Source organism: Peromyscus californicus, unplaced genomic scaffold, assembly GCF_007827085.1.
Source record: "Peromyscus californicus insignis strain IS unplaced genomic scaffold, ASM782708v3 Scaffold_15__1_contigs__length_86483966, whole genome shotgun sequence".
NCBI lineage: Eukaryota > Metazoa > Chordata > Mammalia > Rodentia > Cricetidae > Peromyscus > Peromyscus californicus.
The window spans coordinates 4,609,251-4,630,980 of record NW_026294447.1 but is presented as its reverse complement, the minus strand read 5'-3'; the positions used below and the strand labels follow the sequence as shown (position 1 = coordinate 4,630,980).

At 39.2% G+C, this 21,730-nt stretch overlaps 1 protein-coding gene across 15 annotated transcripts in view; it reads left to right on the top strand.

The window, feature by feature from the left end:
- The window catches only part of Hdac9 (histone deacetylase 9), an 872,989-nt gene that overhangs the window by 71,451 nt on the left and 779,808 nt on the right, over positions 1–21,730 (top strand). For all 15 annotated transcript variants that reach the window (XM_052738328.1, XM_052738323.1, XM_052738329.1 and 12 more), the window contains exon 2: positions 3,951–4,067. In XM_052738328.1, coding sequence (XP_052594288.1) covers positions 4,046–4,067 — 22 coding nt within the window. In that variant the 5' untranslated portion in view covers positions 3,951–4,045. The remainder of the gene's footprint in view (positions 1–3,950; positions 4,068–21,730) is intronic.

Below are 21,730 nucleotides of genomic sequence, written 5' to 3'. Positions count from 1 at the left end.
ATAATGCATTTATAATGTTTTGATAATGTATTATGATTAGGCAGTTATTTAAAAGGTTGAATGTCAAAGAGAGTTGTTTAAATTTCAAAAACATTGATATTTCAAAGCCAGATTCTTGTTCCTATGCCGGATCCACTCTCTACTTGAGTTATGAATCACAACCCAATAGTTATATACTTACCACAGATCAGCCCAGTGCAGACCATTGTTATGCATAGTCTTTGTGGAAATAAGTGATGGATGTTACCAAGGTTAAGCTTTTGAAAGTTATCTTGTGAGTCAAGGTATATGTAAATAAATGAGCTATCATATGTGCAAAGAAATATCATAGAATAAAAGTGTGAAGAGGGAAAAAGACAGATTGCCCTTGATGTGACCAGAACTGCTTCATTCACAGTCTCTGAAGGCTTTCTGACGCTTGATATTTGTTAGTCATTTATTTATTTACCTAGTATGGATTTTTCTTCTCAGGTAGAATCCTGCTGTAGCTCAGGTTTGTCTTCAGTTTGTGACACTCTTGATCTACCTCTCAAGTGCAGGGACTACAGGCATGTGCCACATGCTCAGCTTCTGGGTATTTTTTAAAACAATATTTTCAATAATTATTTGAGAATTTCATGCAGTGTATTTTGATCATGTTCACCTCACTCCCCAGCTCCTCCCAGGACCACCCTCAACCTCCCTACCCATCAAACTTCAAGTTCTCTCTCTCTCTCCCCCTCTCTCTCCTCTTTTAAATAAATAATTTAGTCCAATGTGTGCTGCCCAAACACTCTTGGGTGTGAGGCCTGCCTGGAAGGTGGTTGGCGTACACGGGTCACACCCTTAAAGAAAACGATGCTCCTTCCCCCAGCAGCCGTTTGCTGTTGCCAGCAGCTCCCCACCTCTGTCTTGAGCTCGCACAATTCTGTGTATGCTGTCACAACTGCTGTGAATTCACATTTCTCAACTGCCCTGCTGTGTCCAGAAAACACTTGCACTGCAGTCATCCATCACCTCTGACTCTTAGAGTGTTTGCTCCCCCTCTTCCGTCATGGCCCTTGAGCCTCACAGGGAGGGGCGTGATATAAATGTCCCGTTTAGAGATTTGCACTCCAAAGTTGTTTGCTCTCTTCATGTTGACTGGTTGTGGGTCTCTGTGCTGATTGCCTTCTACTGCAAACAACAACAATAACAACAAAACAAAAACCAAACAAACAAAAACCAAAAAACCCTTTTCTGACAAATGTTGAGATTTACTAATCTATGGAACTTGCAATAAATTGTTAGGATTTTGCTTAATACTGTGTTTATTTAGCAGAATAATGCTATGAGGTGTTTCTATAGGGCCTGTGAACTGTCTAGCAACAAGTTCTTGACCCCAGTAATGGTGCCAGGTATGGGTTCCATCTTTTGGAGTGGGCCTTAAATGTGGAAAGTGGTTACTTCCACATTAATGACACTATTGCACCCATGGACATGTCCTGCCAGGCCAGTCGTTACAGTAGCGCACAGAGTTCGCAGATGACTAAGACTGGCAACTATTTTTCTTCCCAGTAAGTAGCATTCATATTGCCTTGTAGACTATGAAGACTAACCAGTAGGCATGAGACTTCTAGGTCAATACCAACTTTATTTCTCTATGTTCTATAACTCAGTTATATAGTGTTTTCAGCCAACAGGTTTTTACTGTCAAGTTCTAGGGCAGGGGGAGGTTAAAGAAATGTTAATAGTTTCTAATGTTTGGGGGTCCATGGGACCCCACTGGCTGACAACTCCAAAAGAGGTGTCTTGTTTTTGGTACTGGGCTTTTTATTTGTTAGCCTATGTTGTCTAGTAGGGGTAATGCTCTCCTCTTGTAGTGTAGCTGCATTAAACTTATATGTATGTATAAGTATTTGTAGATAGGATCTTTTTTAGGAAGTTGCTACAGTAAGTAGTAGACTTTCATATTACGTCTTCAGAATGCCTTTATTGTTAGTTATCCCTCCCCACCCTCCCTCCTCTATTCTCTACCCCCACTCCCTATTTAACCCTTCGGTTCCATTATTCCCCTTTCCATGCTTATACGACTGCATCACATCTCTCATCCCTTGAAAGCCCTCCCCTCTATGGATCCCTGCTGGTCTCCTGACCTCTGTGGGTATTCCAGACAAAACATCCATATGTGAAGATTCAAAACTAACATCTACGTTTGAGAAGAACCAGGCAACATTTGTCTTTCTGGGTCCGGGTTACTTAACTCAGGATGATTGTTTACAGCTCCAACTCAGACTTTTGCTGTGAATCAGGAATGTATTTAGATTTATGAAATGTTTCAGGCTACATTCTAAAAATACAAAAATGACAAAATTATTTAAATGACATATTTGTTCATTTAAAATAGCTTATAAATTTAAATCCTAGTAAAACTTACTCTTTTATTTATTTTTATTGAATTATGAAGCAGAAAACATCTTGGTTTTTACCTGCGAGATGCAGTGGCAGGGGTGGTGAGTAAAGCCTGAGGCATAAAATTATTTGTTCATTTAGCTCTTGTGACAATTACTCAGATATGATGATGCACTATGTCTAAATGCAGCTTGTGGCGCTGAAGCGCTGTGCAGGTGACATTACGCAGTAAGTATGACACTGAGACCTTTCTGTGAAGGTGTCGTGTCAGAATGGCTGTTTTTCTATATGAAAACAGGGTTTTGCTCTGTGTTTTCTACCCTTCTGTAGAGATGCTGCTTCCTTACTGACGAGAAATCACAGACCTGTAGACAGTGCTGATAAAATGAACACACCAGTCCGGTTCTGAAAAGGATTTACCAAAATGCCCAGTTTTAATGTTATTAAGTCTTAGCACTTATCAAACCCTGAAGAGAGTGCAAAGCTGTCTCCACAGACCTGCCACCCTGCTAGACTGCTTTAATAACTCAGTGCAGATTTCCATTTGGAGATCTTTACAGCATTAGCGGTGTTCTTGGTGCTGTTATACATTTTTTCAAAGAAATATGTATTTATATCCAGCTCTATACTTCCTTGCAAAAATAGTAATAACACTTTCAAAATACTGATGGGGAAACTAGTCTCAATAAATATGCTGTTTTCTGAAGGCAGAGAGGCCTGATTCTCAGAGCGCCAGTGTCTGCAGGTCAGGTCTGTTTGAGTAAGATGCGTACTAAGGATAGCTTCAAGTTTCTTGTTTTGTTTTTTAAGTTTGACTTTCCAGTAAACGGTTAGGGAAATGAATGTCCTTGGAATGAATAGCTTTTTTTCCTCTAAGTGCCTAGATGTGGGAGTGCATCCAGACACAAAGCAGAAAGCCCCTTAAATTCCCTTCGAGGAGTGAGTCCATCCTGTTAGTGGTCCTCCTAGAAAGAGTGGCTCTTACTGCTTTTAGCAGGAACGTGATTGCAAAAGACTTCAGGAAGTGGAGACTGTAATGGGGATTTTTGTCACGCCTATGGTTTATGACCCATTTGCTGCTTTCTTTGGCCATTCATTTCCCCCTACCAACTGGTTCTATTTCTACCAGTAAATATTTGACAATAATAGCTAAAAATGCTATGTAGTGAGATATTTATATCCAGACCCCCACAAATTGATTTCCAGTTTCTATAGGAATAGAAACAGCCATGAAATGACAAGTTGGAAGCCACATGAAGGGCTTCTTCACTCACTGGTTCCTTTTATTCCTGTTGCTTCATGTTCACAATATCCCTGTGCTGCAAGCCAGGTGGACAGTGGCCTTTTTCCCCTTTTCAGTGCTGGGGATCAAACCTAGGGCCATATACATACTAGGCACACACCACAGCACTCAAGTGTTAACCCCAGTTGCTAAACAGTTAGAGAAATGAGAGCTTGATGTGCCTCTCAAAGACCTGCGTAAGTTGTAGCTGAGCTGAGACCTACAGCCAGCTCCCTGGTTCTCATGGGACTTCATAGTCTGTGTATTACACAGTGTGATTTTTTTTCTTACGCTCTAGGCTTCTCCTCTGCCATCCCCACTTGGACAGCCACTGTCAGCTGAGAGCAGCCTGTGACCCTGCAACTTCTGCCATCAGCCCTTCCGATACCCACAATGAGCTCTCCGGTGCAGCCAGGTCAGTCCTGATGCTTTGTGAACTGAGATTGCTTTGTGTTGCTTCAAATCAGGCAACTGAAATTGTCAAGGAACATTTTTTCTTTATTAAGATTAAATAATAACATAATACATTTTGAGTCTTACATTCTAGAGTGAATTCTCTATTACCCCAGTCTCTGTTCTGAGCAATTTCATTTACATTGTTGTCTGAGCACCGACCATGGATTCATTTGCTTCTAAAAGAACGTTTAGATTAAATTTTCTGTAGTTATAAATATTAAATATGATGCAAGAATTTAATTCATACCCACGGTTTTTCTATTTGCTTTTAAGTTACGCTGTGGGACGTGGGAGTCAGTGTATGTGTTGACTCCACCTCCATCTCTTTGACACACAGGAAGGATATTTTACTCTGCACCCTTCATTACTGCTTGTCCTGTTTCCTATATACATATTTAATACTAATCTCACTTCCTGAGAAGTGATATGTGTGGCTCAAGTACTGTGATCAGGGCAGGCCACACCCATTCCACCAGGAACAGGGAGTTGCTTTTAGAGCAAATATGATCCAAATTTTGAGAGGATGGAGTAGGGTCAACTACCACATGTTAGTCACAGATAGACTGTAAAAGCATTTCTGCTTTAGTTGTTATAGGAGTATTTATCTCCGTGTATTCTGTGGCATGGTGATATATTTGACTTACCCCATTCTCTCAGTCAAAGCCAATGTAATATGATATTCAGAGTTGATAAAAGCGAGCCTCTTGCCAATGCTTCCAGCCTCTGGAGTGCTGCACCTAGATGAACCACTCGCTCTTGAGTCCCCATCTCATCAGCCCTTCTCTCCACTCCTGTAGGCTCTTGACTGGGAATTATAGGGAACTCTAACTTGATTGTGAAGGGGCCAGTGAAGATACTCCAGAGTTTTGATCACAACTGTGTTTATAATAGGGATTATGTCATCTAGTTGGCAGGTAAGGGATTAACTAGGCATGGATCCTTAGATAGCCTGATGACTCTCAAACTTCAGCATGTAGTGACATCTCTTGGAGAGTTTGTTTAAACAAGCCTTATACACATTTAAAAAAAATTAATACATTTTGTGAGGGAACAAGAATTGGTTTTTACAAGTTCCCTTTGGCAAAGATGCTGCATTCAGGCCAAGCCTTGGAATTGCGGGTCTCAGTTTTTGCTCTTTCTTGTCTCTCTTTATCCCCACAGAGCCTGATGAAGTGTGTTCTGTGAACTGTGTTGTTCACTACAGTTACAGGATAGCATTATTATTATTTCTATTGAGATGAACTTAAAATAATACCTTTATTATCTATGTCACATTTGAATATATGGGTATTTATTTTAATTTAAATTTAATATTTCAAAATTGCATTGTTTACAAAAGATATTTAATTTACAGCCTCCATGGTGAAATATATTTTTTCTCATGGTAATATTTGGCAATTAGCGTAAACATACCCTGCTCCACAGAATATTGATCTTATGATGTTGATTTTATAATATGAAAATATCCTTTGAGGCCGCTATTTTAATGCAAAAATTCTTGCCAGTTATGACGATTGTTCAATTAGAGAAGTGAAAAAAAAATCGATAAACAAGAAGCCATGAAGGGAGCTCATTTGATCTTAGGGCCACTAATATTTTCTTGTATATCCCTTTTTAACATATATGTAGTTCTGCTTGACATTGTACCAAGGTCCTGATTAACTGTAGAGCCAGTCATATATCATTGGTGAGATAAAAATGAGATCATTTCAATCAGAAAATGTTTTTCTTACATTTTTCTTTCAAACTCTATACAGAATTGAATTGGACGTATGCAATCATCATCCATTTATTTTGTTCTCTTCCATAAACAGCTCCCAGGGCTGTTCAAAGACAGAAAAGACACACTTACTCCAGTGCTTCCAAAAATTCTTTAATAGTCTTGAGACTATTTATGTTTGTTTTGAAAACTGGTCCTGTAGTAGCGTGAGTTCTTATTTTCCCCATGCATAGACACTAGTCTCAAAACATTTTTCTATCCATACTCAAATACAGTTGATATCAAGGAAAATGATTACTGTCTTGATCATGTATTCAGTCAAACAATAAGTACTGATTTTTGTATATAGCATTTGTTGGTTTTTATTTTAATCTTGCTACCCCAATAATATTCAAAGTTAGAATTTTGGGGATTCTTTTGGGCGCTGCGGGGTATGGAGGGAAGTCTGTCTCTGCAGAGTTCAGCTGATGGCTGCAGCTGCAATATCTGTCCATCCACTCACCACTTCCTGAGTGACTACCTTTTGCCACATAGTATGTTACCCATCAGGGACACAGTTCACTAACACATGCATTCTGTCTATGGATAAAACCCTTGGAGGGAGAGACAGAAACAGTGAAAGTCTTGGCCCACTCAATGCCATAAGTATTTTAGTGTAAGACTATAAACCTATTTCTTTTGGACAGCAGTCTAGACTCCGTGTCTTTTAAGGATGGCCAAATTTCAAAGGGAAGAAATTCAAGGCTCAGCTAACTTTGTATTCACTAAACAACAGATAGAAGAAATCATGTAGGCCTGTGTTCAAAATGAAGATTCCCAGGCTCATGTCCTCCAAAGAGCTTTACAGTATAACCCTAGAGGACTAGGGGTTAGATGCAGGATGTCATTATACATCGGCTCTGTGCTTAGAAAATTCCATGGATGCATTTTCTAGAAAATTACAACATTAAAATTATGTTTGTCAGAATTAAAGATCGTGCCAAGATCATTTTAGGGTTGATGTACCCAATTATTTTATTCTTTAAACAATTCTAGCTCAAACACATTTTCTGAATTCTTGGGGATGTACTAAAAATCTGTTGTGTGATAATAGAGGTTTGAACTGCTCTTGAAGAAAAAAAAACAAATGGATTCTGTAAGTGTCTTTTTGACCCATCTCTCACCTCATAAAACTGGGATGGCCTAGAGAGCAAAGAACTGCAAGGCTGGGATTTCCTCACAGAACATACTTCCTCTAGGTCTTCACACACTAGCTATTTTGTCTAATTACCATCAGAAAGATAAACTACTGAATTGTGACATTAGTAACAAAAGAAACTTACACAAGGTACAATTTAAAGATGTACTTTTTTGCAATGCTGTCAGATGAGAAATCCTAGTGTTTTTAGACAAATTAAGAGTGAGTACCTTGCACTTGGCAATTTTAGCTTTTTAAAGTACTATGGCCATAGCTCTCCTTACCAGTCAGTCCATAGAGTTTGTTATATGACAATGTTTCATTCTCCCTTCCTCATCATTATGGAAATACACACAACACCATTCTACCAGCAACAAGTGAGAGAGCAAGCTTATTTATTCAAGTAAAAGCTTCACAAAAGCCTGTCTTCTGTTCATCTTCTCATATTCTATTCATTTATTCATTGGCAAATCTTGGGCAAAAATTAGTTCAGGAAATTCCCTTCGTGTCTCTATTTTGCTAAACAGCTGTATTCCCTTATAGAAATGTAGAATAGATTTAACTAATGATCAAAAAGTTCTTTGAAATATAAATTGTTATGGAAATGCTAAGTAGCATAAACAATTTGAGGGCAAGCATTAATAAAAGCTTCGCTGCAAGCATTTTTAAAAGAAACTAATAAAGGCTTCGCGGTTCAATTAATACAGCACAAGAGTGAGTTTTCTCGAAGCATATGGGACCCAGAAGGCCTGCCCCTGTTTTTAAAATTTACGGAGTCTTTAATGATTCACCACTTCCACTCCAGCGCGTTACCCGCTGTGGTGCTGTTTAGTCATTAAGTAGGAAGCTAAAACCAGGACAAAGCTGCAAACAAATATCATAATGTCCAAGTGGGTATTTTTTCTCCAGTTTTTTTCCCAATATGTTACCATAAAAATGGAAGCTAATGAAATAGAATCACAGCACAAATCAAGTAGGTTACACTTCCCTAGATACACACAAAACTTGACTTTGTAGTGAGATGCAGGTCAGATCCCATTACATGAAGCACCAAGTAACTAAAACATCTTCAGGCTCTTAGCCAAATAGTATTCAAAAATATTTCAAGACAGTAAAATAGATTAGTCTGTTGACATGTGCTATGACAAGATTTCATCCCAGCTTGCAGTATTCATGGGAAGAACTGCTATAAATTTATTAATTATTTTGGATTATATTTCTTCAACTTAACTGGTAAGTGATTTGTTATTTTTCTAGGTCAAAATTTCTTAAACTGAAATTTAAGTTTGAAGCATACATTTTGTTCATTTTCCAATTCCGAAGAGATTGTCCTTTAGTAGAGAGACACATGTCTTCTGTAGTGTGTCCAGTGGGACACATGCCTTTCTCTAGACTGTTCAAGGAGACATGACTTTCTCTACACTATTCCATGTAAATGTATTTGGACATTTATTCTCAGTTTTACTAGTCACAGTTCACATGTGTGGGTAGTTCACAGTTTAGACATTGCTCATTGTCTTGACTGTTATAACACTATAAACAAACCTTACAATGTGGCTCAAAGAGAGGGCAAGGTTATTTCTTTGTCATATGAAGTCTAGAAATGCTTTATTGAGTGGTGGGTGTCCTTTCTAGTTGTTGTCCAAGGCTGTGTGCAGCTCTGGTTCCTTGTTCTTCTTAATGGATGGTTTCAAGATGCTGTGCACTTTCCTGTGTAGATGATGTAAGGGAAATGGAAGAGGTGAATGACTTGCCTTAACATACCATTGAGTATAATTTATTCCCCTGGCATACCTAACTACATAGGAGTCTGAGAAATGAATAGTATAGCTGTACCCTTCTAAGGAGGGAATGGGTGTGGTAAAGAGCCATCTCATCTCTCCTCTATGTGTCTTGAAAATGTATGAGGCTTATGAGTGGGAATAAGGTATCACAAATATGTACTGTGGTGTGATGATATGTTCTTAATTAAGCCAACAATTGAAGAGGTAAGTAAGGTCCTTTTAAAGGGGCACAGACATGTTAAAGTAAGGATGAATCAATTATTACACTTTTAAATCATTGCCCAAGTAAGATTTTCTTATGAATCATGTTAACTAGACAATGCCTAATATAGTCAAAAGAAAATTTAAGTTATTAGTGGGAACTCCTCAGTAAGTAGACATTGGGTCTCTGATGTACATTTCATATGGCCTTAATTCATATATGAATATCCTATCAGCCTACCTGAAATTGTAATTGCATATATGTTGAGGAAGAAGAACTTTGAACTTATTATGCATGATTTTACTGTCTGTTCTTTATTTCATATTGGAGTCCTGTTTTTGTACACCTTCATAGCTTAGATTGCTAGCTTAAAAATCCAGGCCAAATATACAGTGGTCAATGTTTTACATTGATTTTTTTCCAAGAAGACAATTATAAAGCAGTGCTTGACTAGGTATTATCTAAAGCTTCATGAGTTAAACTTTGGTACTGATGCAAAATATACATGGGCAGCCTTTTGTTAGCAGCATTCTATGGACATTTATACAGTTTCCCCCCTTCTATATTGCCTAGTGCTTGCCTTTAAGGCACCCAAAACACCCCTCCTGTCTTCCTCCTTTCCATCCCCCACTCTTAAAAAAGTGTAGTAATTTTAAGGGAATACAAAGGGGATATAAGGTAGCCCAAACTTTTACTAATAACCTCCAATGCTTTTCTTTCTACAGCTTCCTGTGTATACTCAATTTTTATATTGTTTTTGGTTTGTGTGTGTGAATCAGTGAATAGCAGTCTTTTCCATTCATGATTAACTGTGTCTTCATTTATTACTAGGAAGCTAAGATCTCTATTAATAAATGGTTTGTAAGCTAGTAAACTCTGAGGAAGCCCAATGTTTTCTATTAGGAGGAAAATACACATGCCTGTTTAATCCTCCATTTGCTTTGCCTTATTTTCTGGGAGTTGGGGAGTAGTCCTGGCTTTTCTGGATCTTGCTCTATAGAATAGACTGGCCTTGAATTTGCAATAGATAATTTGCCTCTGTCTCCTGAGTACAGGGTTTCCAGGTACATGCCTGGCCCCAGCCTTCATTTGCAATTAAATCTTATGCCCTGTTTTTCTCATTCCCTTGGTTCTTTCTGTATTTTCTGTGTATATTGACAATGTTTTGAGTTCCCACTTGGTGAGGAAATGTTATGGATTTTATTGTTGTCATGTTGTTCATAAAAATTACAATCATTAAATCTTATAATGTACACCAACACTTAAGCATTGATTCATATTACTTTGGAGTTACTTTAATATTCAGACAAGAGCCTCATGTATAAAAGCTTGGTATATTTTCCTTTAAAGTCTTACATAAGGTTCCAGGAAATGGAGAAACTATGAAATTGTTTCAAGTTGTTTTCAGGGTCACTTTGTGGGTTTTTTCCTCTTAAGGTAGATGGCTGCTTCTCAACTTTCCTTGCATAATTAACATCTAATTAGCTTTGAAGAGCACTTCCTCTTCCTATTAGTGTTGTGATTTTATTGGAAACTGCCCTGGGTTTCTTTCTAAAATCCTTATCTGATAAGAAGAATATTCAAAGTCATTGTAGTTACTTCTTTGGTTTGTCATTGAGATTCCAGATGTTTGTCCAATATGTTCACACTGCAGCAAGAGAGCTGGCCCTGGCCCTGACCCTCTCGGGAGTGCTGGCACCTGCACTTGGGAGAGATGGCTCCTCACCACAAGCCAGTGAGAACTGACCCTGATGGCACTGGTGTAGGGGAGCTAGCTCCACCCTCTCACCGGAGGCAGGCGGCCCCAGTGGCCCAAACTGATCAACTCAGCAACCACCCGGGCCTACACCCGGGACTTGGGTTGACCCATCCTAACATCTACCCATCTAGGATCTGCTGGAATTGCTTCCTTTTTAATTTAATTTTTTGAGAACTTCATATATGAATGCATATCAACAATGTGCAATCTAGGGGCCTTTTAATGGGGCTGTTTTTTTCACTGAATAAGAAGTTAAAGGAAATTCACGATCATAGAACACAGCCAAGGCTTATTTCATGCAAAAATAACACTCCACACACACCTCCCTTCTCCCTTTCTGATTTGGCAGGGTCTATATTGCTGATTGGGCCATCTAAGTGAAAGCAGGAATCTGATTGGATGTTGGAATGGCAGGAAGTTTAACATTCCCACTTGTGAAAGTCCATTTATGAGACAAAAGTCCAACAAAAGGGCCAGGTTTGAACAAGAATCCGCCACTTTTTGTATGAAAGTGGAAGTAGTTAAAACTCAGGTGCCTTTGCTCTTGGGCCTCCTACCCTTGACTGTGTGCCGGGGTTAGAACCATCTCCTGTTATTCAACATCACTCCTGCCCCCTCCTGCTCCTCCCATGTCCCTGCCTCCTAGATTCATAACCTTTTCTTTGATTATTATTGTTTTTTTTTTGTGTGTGTATGTGTGTGTGTGCTTGTAGATTCATGCATATTCAACTTACGAGTTCATTTAGCTTTGCTTATGTGTACATGTGTCTAGGGCTAACCATTTGGGATTTGAAAACTTATGTGAGACCTCATCCTAGGAGGAAGCTGATTCTCTGTCTCTCTCCAGCAACCACTAACCATCTGTAACTCTTTATTTAGGGGTAGAACCTTGTGGAATTTCCCTTGTCCATCAGGTATTATTTTATGTTAGTTTTGAATTTGACCTAATAATTCAAACTTTAAAAATTAATACAATTTTGATTATTAGTAACTATGCTTGTAGTGTGTGTGTGTGTGTGTGTGTGTGTGTGTGTGTGTGTGTGTGTGTGTGTGTGAACACGTATGTTTATAGATGCTAAAGGACAACCTCAGGTGCCATTACTCAGGTACTGTCCAATTTTATTCCTTTTTGAGACACTTAAGTCTCTCACTGCTCAGGAATTTGACTTAGCCTCGGCTGGCTGTTTGGCCAGTGAGCACTAGGGATCTCTTCTGCCACCCCAGCACTGATATTGCAAGCACATGCTATCATGCCTGGCCTTATATTTTCACCATGTGTTCTAGGGATCAAACTCCGGTGATCATGCTTGCAAGACATTTATTAACTGAGCTATCTTTTGAGGACAAGTAGTAAATAGCAAAAAGTTTAAAACTGACAAATTTTCAACTTATATGAAATTTTAGATTTTATTGTTTAAAATGATGAATTTATAAGTTCACAAATAATTGCAGTCTTCACAGACACTAACAGAATCTTACACTTTCTGTGCATCTCCATTAAAAATGTGCTTTTTACTTTTTGGTAGACAGTGTTGTAGTATGCCAATTGATGGAGAAAGTGACATCTTACTATGGGATATATCTAATCAAATTTGGTTCCTTTCCTGTCTGCCCTGCAAGTCCATTTTCCTGAAGATGTTGGCAAGGGTCTAAAAGTGAGGATCAGTGATATAGAAATATAGGATATAGATATGCTAGGATAAAAAAGTAGATTCAATAATCTACCCTTTTATCCTATCATATGAGGTGCTGTGGGATGTTTTGTATGCTGTGAATATATGTTGCTCTGATTGGTTGATAAATGAAAAGCTGATTGGCCAGTAGCCAGTCAGGAAGTATAGGTGGGGTAAACAGACAAGGAGAATTCTGGAAACAGGAAGGCTGAGTCAGGAGCAGGATGTAATGGCACACAGGTAAAGCCATGGAACATGTGGCAACATATAGATTAACAGAAATGGGCTGAATTTAAGTGTAAGAGCTAGTCAGTGGTAGGCCTGAGCTAATGGCCAAACAGTTTTAATTAATATAAGCCTCTGTGTGTTTACTTGGGTCTGAGTGGTTACAGGATCAGGTAGGACACAGAAATTTTATAAGTGGCTGTGGGACCTTGGTGCTGGGTGAGCACAGGAAAACCTTCAGCTACAGATCAGGAGCAGGAGTGTGCCTCTCAGAACTGTGGGGATCCTCTTGGGTAGGCTTTGTTTGTCACACACCAGCCCTGAATGATGCAATGGTCCAGCCCCCTGTGGAGCAATATTTGCTCACAGTAATGTCACAACCCATTAGTTGATCACAAACTCCCTGAATCCACAGGGACTTGCCCCAATCTAAATGAGTGACTAATTCTTCAACTACAAAGGAAAACTGACGTCTTAAGGGAGTAGTGACATGTTAAGGCTAGATTGTTTATTTTACTTGTTATAACTTCAAGATCATTAAGGAAATGCCTACATCCTGTTGTGATTGTGTGTTCTTCAGCACTAAGAAGTGTGAAAAAGATTTGACATTTTCTGCTTCAGCTGCCCTTGTATTTCTTCCACTCTCTGCCCCTAAGTAGAAAAGTGTTCATGTTCATTGGGCCTAAAGAAACCCCCTTTCTTTGCTTTGGGTTCATTCTTTCTCTTACCTATTTATCTATTATTTAAAGACTATACAAAAGTGTATTTAAGATTATTCATATAAGTCCGAGGGCTGAGCTCTGGAAACACCGGTCCCCTATCTGCTACTCACTAAATCTCCCTTTGTCCAGTTTCCTCATTTGGGAAATGAGTCATGAATTTTCTCTTGTGGTACATAAAAGGTATAATTGTATGAATAGTGAAGTGTCGTGTTTGCTTAGGATGGCTGCATGTAAAGTTATGCTTTCTCACTCCCGAATTTTGTTCTGGAACTCCCTTTTGTGAATGTCAGGGGAAATTCTGTGTTTATAGGTCTGTCTCTGCTGAGGAGATTAGTGCCTGGCACCACCTTCCTGGTTCCATCACAGTATTCCACTTTGTCATTGCCTCAGGATTTCCCCACCTTTGAGCAGGTGGAAAGATTCCATCCCTCCTTTTGTTATATGCCTGCGGTCCCGTGCTCAGTCGTGAGTGGTTCACCTTTTCATTGAGCTTTCATGCCTTCTGCACTCCTGGTGAGCAGCCCGTATCCACAGCTTCTACTCTTTGGACGTTTGCTGTTGTATGTTGATCATCCAGGGATTAATGAAAATATTCATCCTTAGTATCTTTCTGGACCATTTATTAGAAACTTGGTCCAGCCATTTCTGTGTGTGTGTGTGTTTATGTGTGATAAATCAGATACGTCACTAGTACACTTTCCATCTTGTGGTCTAGATGAGGTGGTTTTTGTTTCTGTGTTTATATCTGAGAACTGCAGAGCTCTGTGGATCCTAAACGTGTTTCAGCAGCATTGCAGAGGAATAGGAACACCACAGGAGCTGGGCAGCCCCTCAGAGAACCAGCTTTGTCCCAAGTGACTCTAGGGTACTATCTGAGTTACATTAGCTATTTGAAGGCCAGTTCCAACTTTTATTCATCTCCTGGGGGCTGCTGTGCCAAATTAACACTTAATTGAGATTAAAATTAGTGAAATGTATTATTTTACCATCAAAATGAATTTCACTGGGATGGAATGAAGGTGTTAGCAGGACTGTGGTCCCAAGGGCCTGGGCGAGCACCCAGCATCCCTTGCCTCTTCTGCCTTCTGCTGACTGCTGTCTTCCTTGGTTCCTGGCTGTCATACTCCAGCCTTCTCCTCTGTGTGTCAGCTTTCTTGCTACCTTACAAGGATGCATTTCCATTTCAAGGTCTTAAATCACCTACGTGAAGTCTCCTTTTTCCTGTCTTCTTGTTCATTCAGGGCAGTACTAATAGGTTCTAGCAATAAGATGAAGATATCTCTGGGTAGGAATGAGGGTCATTATTCATCAACTCCAGACCAGAAATAATTTTCAAAGTTATGCGACCTTTCAGTTCTGTTTAGACATTGCTGTTCTGTAGTTTTATTTCATGCCTTTCTGGTATGTGCAGACATGGTGCCAGGCTTTAGGGGAGGTTTGCTCCCTGCACTGCCGTTAGTAAAGCCCTTATGCTCTCAGCCCTATTGCCATACAGAATAAATGCTGAGAGAAAGGTAGACGAGGGCATTCTGAGCTGAACTGTTCTTTGTATGTTTCCTCTTCTGGGGTTCTAGAGCACAAACCACTCTGGGGCTCAGGGCTTGTGCTTTGCTCCAGTACTTGTGGGATGTGCTCAGTGTGTAAACTGCAAAGTATTTGTAAAGGAGTGTGGTGTAGAAACGTGTCCCAGTTTCAATTCAGTTCAGTTAAAGGCATACTTGAAGTGCAAACACAGAACATAGACCTTCCCAGACATCTTTAGTCTTAACAGCTCCTATTAACCTGTCAATGGTCAGCTTCAACATCCACATCAGCCAGTTCCCGTTCACATGTACACAGCATGGACCTTTTGTCAAAGTCCAGTGGAAGATTTTTTTGTAGTTGTAGCATTGAACGTAGAGCACTTGTACTCTAACTGATGCAGAGAGCAAGCACACAGGTCCTGATGAGTGTGCAAGACAGAATGCTGGAATTTCCATGAACACACAGAAGTGACACAGTTTGGATCCTCATAGGGGAATGAGGTTATATCTAGTTCAAAGGGAATTTGGAGAAGGAAATCTTCGAAGTGCTCTTGATGGATATATAAGGTTTGAATAGGTATCTATTAGGAGAGGATAGTGGGGAGAAAATCTACCAGGTCTGGCATTGGAGATGCTGGTGAGTTGAGGCTGAAAGTGGGAATCAAGGTCCCAAATCTGGATACCGGTTTTCTCTTGACACAGCTTGTTGGTATGGAGCCATAAGAATTTGAGAACTCTAGATTAGAATCTGGCCTGCTTTGTAATTAATGAAGGTATATTTTTTCTGATGTAGGGGGTGGAATATATTTTGTTTGACAACTGATCGTCTGATAGATTTATAAACATTGGAACTATGAATATGAATACAGCATTCATTTGTATGCTAGCTTTCCATCCTGCAAGCATTAGGAACAGGCTTCAGTAAGGGGAATGAGAAGGTTTATTTAAGATGTTTATGAGGAATAGCCAGGGAATGTGACTGGATGGAAGACAGACAACAGTGGAGTGTAAGGAAGGGAACTGACAAATTCAGGATAAAATCAGCAGGGGTGAAGGACATTGACAGAGTCTTTGTTTAAGTCTTCCCAAGCCCATGGCTGCCAGTCACAGAATGCATGGCACCCTGAAAAAAGATTCTAAAATATTTAAATAAGCAATGAACCAGTCTCTCAATTCTGAATTTTCCTACCTGTGCTTAAAACTATACATATTTAGTAATTATAACAGCTTGAAAGAGACAAACGTAAACATTTTCTCAGCTTCTGTTGCTTGTTTTTCTGATACCAATTCCATCTCAAATCCTTGGGTCTTTCTTGGCTTCCATTTTTTCTGGCTTGCTCCATCTTTTCCACAGCATAAGAAGGGCTGGTTGTGGAGAGGTAACGTGAGCATAGGAGGTTTGCAGAGCTCATCACTATTTTTGTCATTTTTAAACAGTTGGTGAGCTAAGACACTAAAAGACAAATAATGTAAATTGTGAGGCATCTTGACTGTTGAGTGGAGTTTTCCCACTCTAACCTGAGCATATCTGAAAACTCATTTCAGTCTACCATTCTAATGAGGAGACATATTATATTAACCAGGCAGGGGTTGGGGATTTAGTTCAGTGCTAGAGTGTTTGCCTAGAAAGTGCAAGGTCCTTGGTTTGGTCCTCAGCTCAGGAAAAGAAAATTACTGGGCAAATTAAAATTATCACCTTGCAGATATAGAGGTTATATTCTTTGTTGTTGTGACATCTTGTTGTAATCAGGTAAGTTTTGGGGATTTGTATTGTTCTCTTCTCCCCTATTGTTCCACAATTAGACTCTATAATCTTCACTAAAACATTTTAGGATATTGAATAAGGAGGGCTTTATAATAGCTCCATGATGTCTCAGTATATTAAATCATGTAATACTGTATTTCTTGTCGTAGTTATTTTAGAATCACAGCTTTTCTCTCTGAATTTCATAGTTTTAACTATTATGAAATTAGCACCATACCTACATTTTTAAAAGAGAGTGTGGTGCGAGCTCCACTTTGCATCTTGTCTATGCTGTTTGTCTAGTACTGCAGTGAGTTACTATCCATGATGTGGTCTCCCTACATACTCCATCCCACCTGACTTTATTGGGAAGATCAATGAGTGGGGATCTTAGAAAAGTGTTTGAGGAAGACCAAAGGAAGTCAAACTACCTAGCAATGAAAGGCTTTCAGGGTGAGTCATTTTATGGTGAAAATATGGGCATCAATCAGCCATGGGGAAAAAGCCTATCATTTATTTGAATGATATTGGAGAAGTTGGTGGTTTCTCAGCTTGAACTATTCAGGAAAGCCAGTTGGAGAAACAGGAGTGGCGGGAGGTGGGTGGTCATTGCGGGGGCGGGGGGTTGGGGGAGACAGACTCTGAAGCAGGTCTTCCATCTCTGTGTTCCTGATGCCACTTGACTATTGTTGATCCTCATGTTGATGATCATTGTCCCCAGTTCTGCAGACCACTGTTAAAGACAGTACCAAGAAAGCACAAAAGAGCAGCTAGAGTAAAAAAACAAATAAAAAACAAAGAATCCTTGTATCTGGGAAATAACACACCCCTTTCTGATGGAAATGGACTTCTCTGATGGGTTATGAAAACCACACTCTTAAGTTCTGTTTTGGAAGGGGACAAATTAACCTCAGATATTAGTTGTTACAAGTTGTTTAAAGCCTTTCTGTATCTCTGAACTGGCTCATTTTCTTATGTTATTGACTTTCAACCATGGCCTAGTTTCCCTCCAGTGTTACTCTAATTTCTCAATTAGAACTGTACATTAATTTACAAATGAATAATTCAAAGTCAGTAGAACAAGTGTGACACTTGTCTAAATAAAAAATTCAGATGCTTTGTGTGTGTTTTCTCCATAAAGAATCACATAACTGGTACAAATGAGATGCGTTCACTTTTTGCAAAATGCCTTGTTCCTTCTGAACCAACTGTAGATGCTAGCAAAGAACAGGAGGATTGGAGTGCTGGCCACTGGCACCTGACTGGTGACAAGAGGGTCACTCTGATTATAATCAGGTTTTGAAGAAGCAGCATTATTCTTGAGATTTTCCCAAACTACAAGCCCTATTATTCACATCTACTTTTTAAAAAAAGAACTTGGAGTGGAAGCAAAAGAAGGGAAAGAGATGGATGGATTAGGCTGAGTGGTGCCTCTTTACAGCTCAGCAAACTTGCTTCAAAGACCTTAAGTTCTAGGCCTTGCCATTCATGCCCTAAAGCTCATTCAACTTTTCTGAATCTAGGTTTTCTCATCTTTAAATTGGAAATGATAAAGTAGTAACTGATTTCCTTACCTCAAGTATCTGATTAAGAAATGAATAAAATAATATACTGTAACATACTAAGTGTAATTGTTTTTGTTTTTTACAAGGTATTATTAATAATCCAGACTTCTGTTTCCTAGAAAGGTGACTTTATCCCATTTACGTTCACAATAGAAAACTCAAAGAACTTTTACTTTCTTCTTTCTTTGAACATCGTAGATATTTTCTTAGTCACTGTGCCAAAACAATGGCACCAAATTCTACTACTTTCCACAGTGGCTCTCAAGTAGTCTTGTCTCCTCCATTCAGTGTTATGTGTAGTATTGTATGTTCAGTATCATTCTTTCTCCCAAATTGTTTGTAGCTTCTTAGGATCTACCATAATTACCAGTACTGATGATATCTTACGGTGTCCAGGGAATTGGACAAATCACATTTCCAGCTTTCTCAGCAATATGCTACTTCCCACATACAATCAGTGCTTCTCAGGCTTTTCACTACCCAAGTTCCTATGTCCCACCTGAAGATACTTAGCCTGAATCACCGGTGCTTTACAGGGACTTGTGGAGCATGAAGCGCCCAGTGATCCTCCAGAATGCTCTGAACACAAGTACACTGCGGCTTCTCTATTTACCGAGTATGGAAGATGCCAGAGCAACCTGACATGGTATTTAGTTGTAGTCATTTTTTCCAGCCACCATTTCTCACATACTACTATCAAACAAGTGCCCAAACTTAATGACACATGAAGTAAGTGCTTCAGAAAAGTGGTTATTTCTCATTTGCCAGAGTAAGAGAGATTTTTATGTGGGTATATTATGACACATATAGTGGTATTAAGGTATGAATAAATATTTGGGTAACATGTGAATTGCCTGATTTTGAAATGATATATGTAGATAAATAGATAAGATGTGTGATTATATATAATTACATATGCAGATATATTTAAGTGATATGTGTATGAATATGTGTATACAGCTTTCCTTTGTCCTAAATTATATAAGCTGCTTACAAAAGGCCCCCAATATTGTGAGATAAAAGGCATTAATGACATAAAACAAGAGAAAAATTATGACTGGAAAATCAAGATGGAGTGGGAGCATTTTTGTGTAATTTTTTTACCTTTAAAAAAGCTGTGCCTAAAAGTGGAGGTCATTGTTCTCCTCATTTTTTTTCATCCTTCCTAATTTTTACTATTAACAAGTAAAATTGCTGCTTTCAAATCACTGGTACAATTCTACTACATGTGTCCATGTGTTTTTCTCTGTAGGAATTTCTGTTCCCCTCAAATCCCTTTGAAAAAGTATTTTTATGAAATGAAAGTGTTAACTATTACAGTTGAAATATTAGTACATAATTGTTTTGTTTTAAAATCAGATTATTTAATCTTTGTCTTTTACACAAATTATGGTTGGAAGCATGTATAGGTAGTTGTTCAATATGAAAGTGTGGAAGTAAATTTAAATCCCTAAAATAATATTTGTTTTTGGAGACAGAATTTCTCTGTGTAGCCCTGGCTGTCCTGGAACTCACTCTATAGAACATTCTGGCCTCAAACTCACAGAGATCTGCCTGCCTCCCTCCTGGGAGCTGAGATTAAAGGTGTGTGCCACCACCACCTGGCTAAAATAAAGTTTTTAACCATGTGTTACGAATGTGAGCAACTAATGGGAATGTTAATTCCTTCCTTCATCTATCCATACATCTACCCGCCTGTCAATCAACAACGTGTTGATTAAATGCTTTGCATGTGTTGTACAAGAGTAGACGTGTGCTCTTAGCTTTGGCTGAACCCTTGGCTCTCACAGACAGTGCTGACCATGTCATAGCAGAAAGTTGAACGACATCGTGTCGCCATCCTAGGTTGATTTACCTTAACAGTATGATGCTTGGATTTTTTCACATGAACACACCACTTTAAACACAGTATTTTAAAGAGTATTTTAAATTCTGTACGTGTTATGAAATATTTTTAAACAATCACAAGTCCTGTCGTATTGGACTGTGAGATCAGAAGCTCCACAATGTCTCTTGACTGGTTTGGGTTTGTTTTTGTCAGCTTGAATCCAGACTCAGGGGAAGAGACTCAGCAGTGACTTTCCTGGACTGGCCTGGTCCCTGGACACGCCTCCATTGACTGATTTCCCTCTGCTCCTGTGTGGATGTGCTATGACTAGCTGTTTCCAGTTCAAGCCAGCTTGGCCTCCTCACAAAGATGTGCTGTAGCCTGGAATTATGAGCTAAAACAAGCCCTTTCTCTCCTAAGCTGTTTTCATTAAAGTATTTTGTCACAGGAACTAGAACGGAAAGTTAGTTAGAATTTCTGTTGCTGTGAAGAAACACCATGACCATAGCAACTCTTATGAAGGAAAAACATTGAATTGGGGTAGATTACCTTTTCAGAGGTTTTGTCCATTAATAACATGGTGTGACATGGTGGCATGCAGGCAGCCATGGTGCTGGAGAAGCGGCCGAGTGTCCTACATCTTGGTTTTCAGGCAACAGGCAGTGGTCTGCATGTCACACTGAGGGAAGCTTGAGCAAAAGAGACCTCAAAGCCTGCTCCCACAGTGACACACTTCCTCCAACAAAGCCACACTTCCTCCTAATAGCACCCCTTCTTTGGGGCCATTTTCTTTCGAACAACCACAGAAACCAAGACAGCTAGCTTCATCTTCCCAGCACGCAGGCATTGGCCATCTTTCATGAAGGCAAGTGTGTGTTGTACCGGTCTTGGAAAGGCTCTGTTTTGATAGTCCAAGAACAGTGAGAGAGGCCTTGGTCATAGATATCCTGTCCTGCAAAGCTACACAGATGTGAGTCTACCTCAGTCCAGTCTTTATCACTTGTTATCTGATCTTGGACAGCTTGCAGTCTCTTCCCATTGTAAAACATGGAGGATAGTTTATCTTTTGGATTTCAGCCATTGTTAAAAACCTTCTTCTCTTTCACACTGGTGTGAATTTTCCAGTGAAACTGAGAGAAAATGTTTTTTTTGAATTATACTGATCAAGCTAGCTGGAGGTTCCTTTATGTGTTAAGTTTCTTTTCTAAACTTAGTACCAGTACCTCAGGTGAAGACTGTCATTTCATCCTGGTTCCCAGTATCTAGTGTACTGTGCTGTGTAGGGCTCACTAAGTAACCACTGAATTTAGGATGTGTTAAGACCAGTCAGTCTTCTGTTCATTTTCATCTCTAGCCTCTATTTATAGCTCTCTCGTCCCATACACAAAACTTTATCGTGATTTTTACAAATAAGCAAAAAGTAAACTCAAACGAAACTCAGACAAAACACAAACAAAACAAAACAAAGCAAATACCCCCCCATCCCACACACATACACACAGAGGGCTCATAGGGAAAAAATAGTGCAATATGACTTTCACTATGAGTCTGATTATGAAACAGAGAAGGAACTAAATTGTAGGCCTGTCATTTATGACCTGTGTGGGTGAAGGAAAGCTACTTGACAAGTTAAATGTACTTATCAAATCATCATTGCAGACCTGGTAAACACTGGGAGGAATTATGTAATAAAAACATGC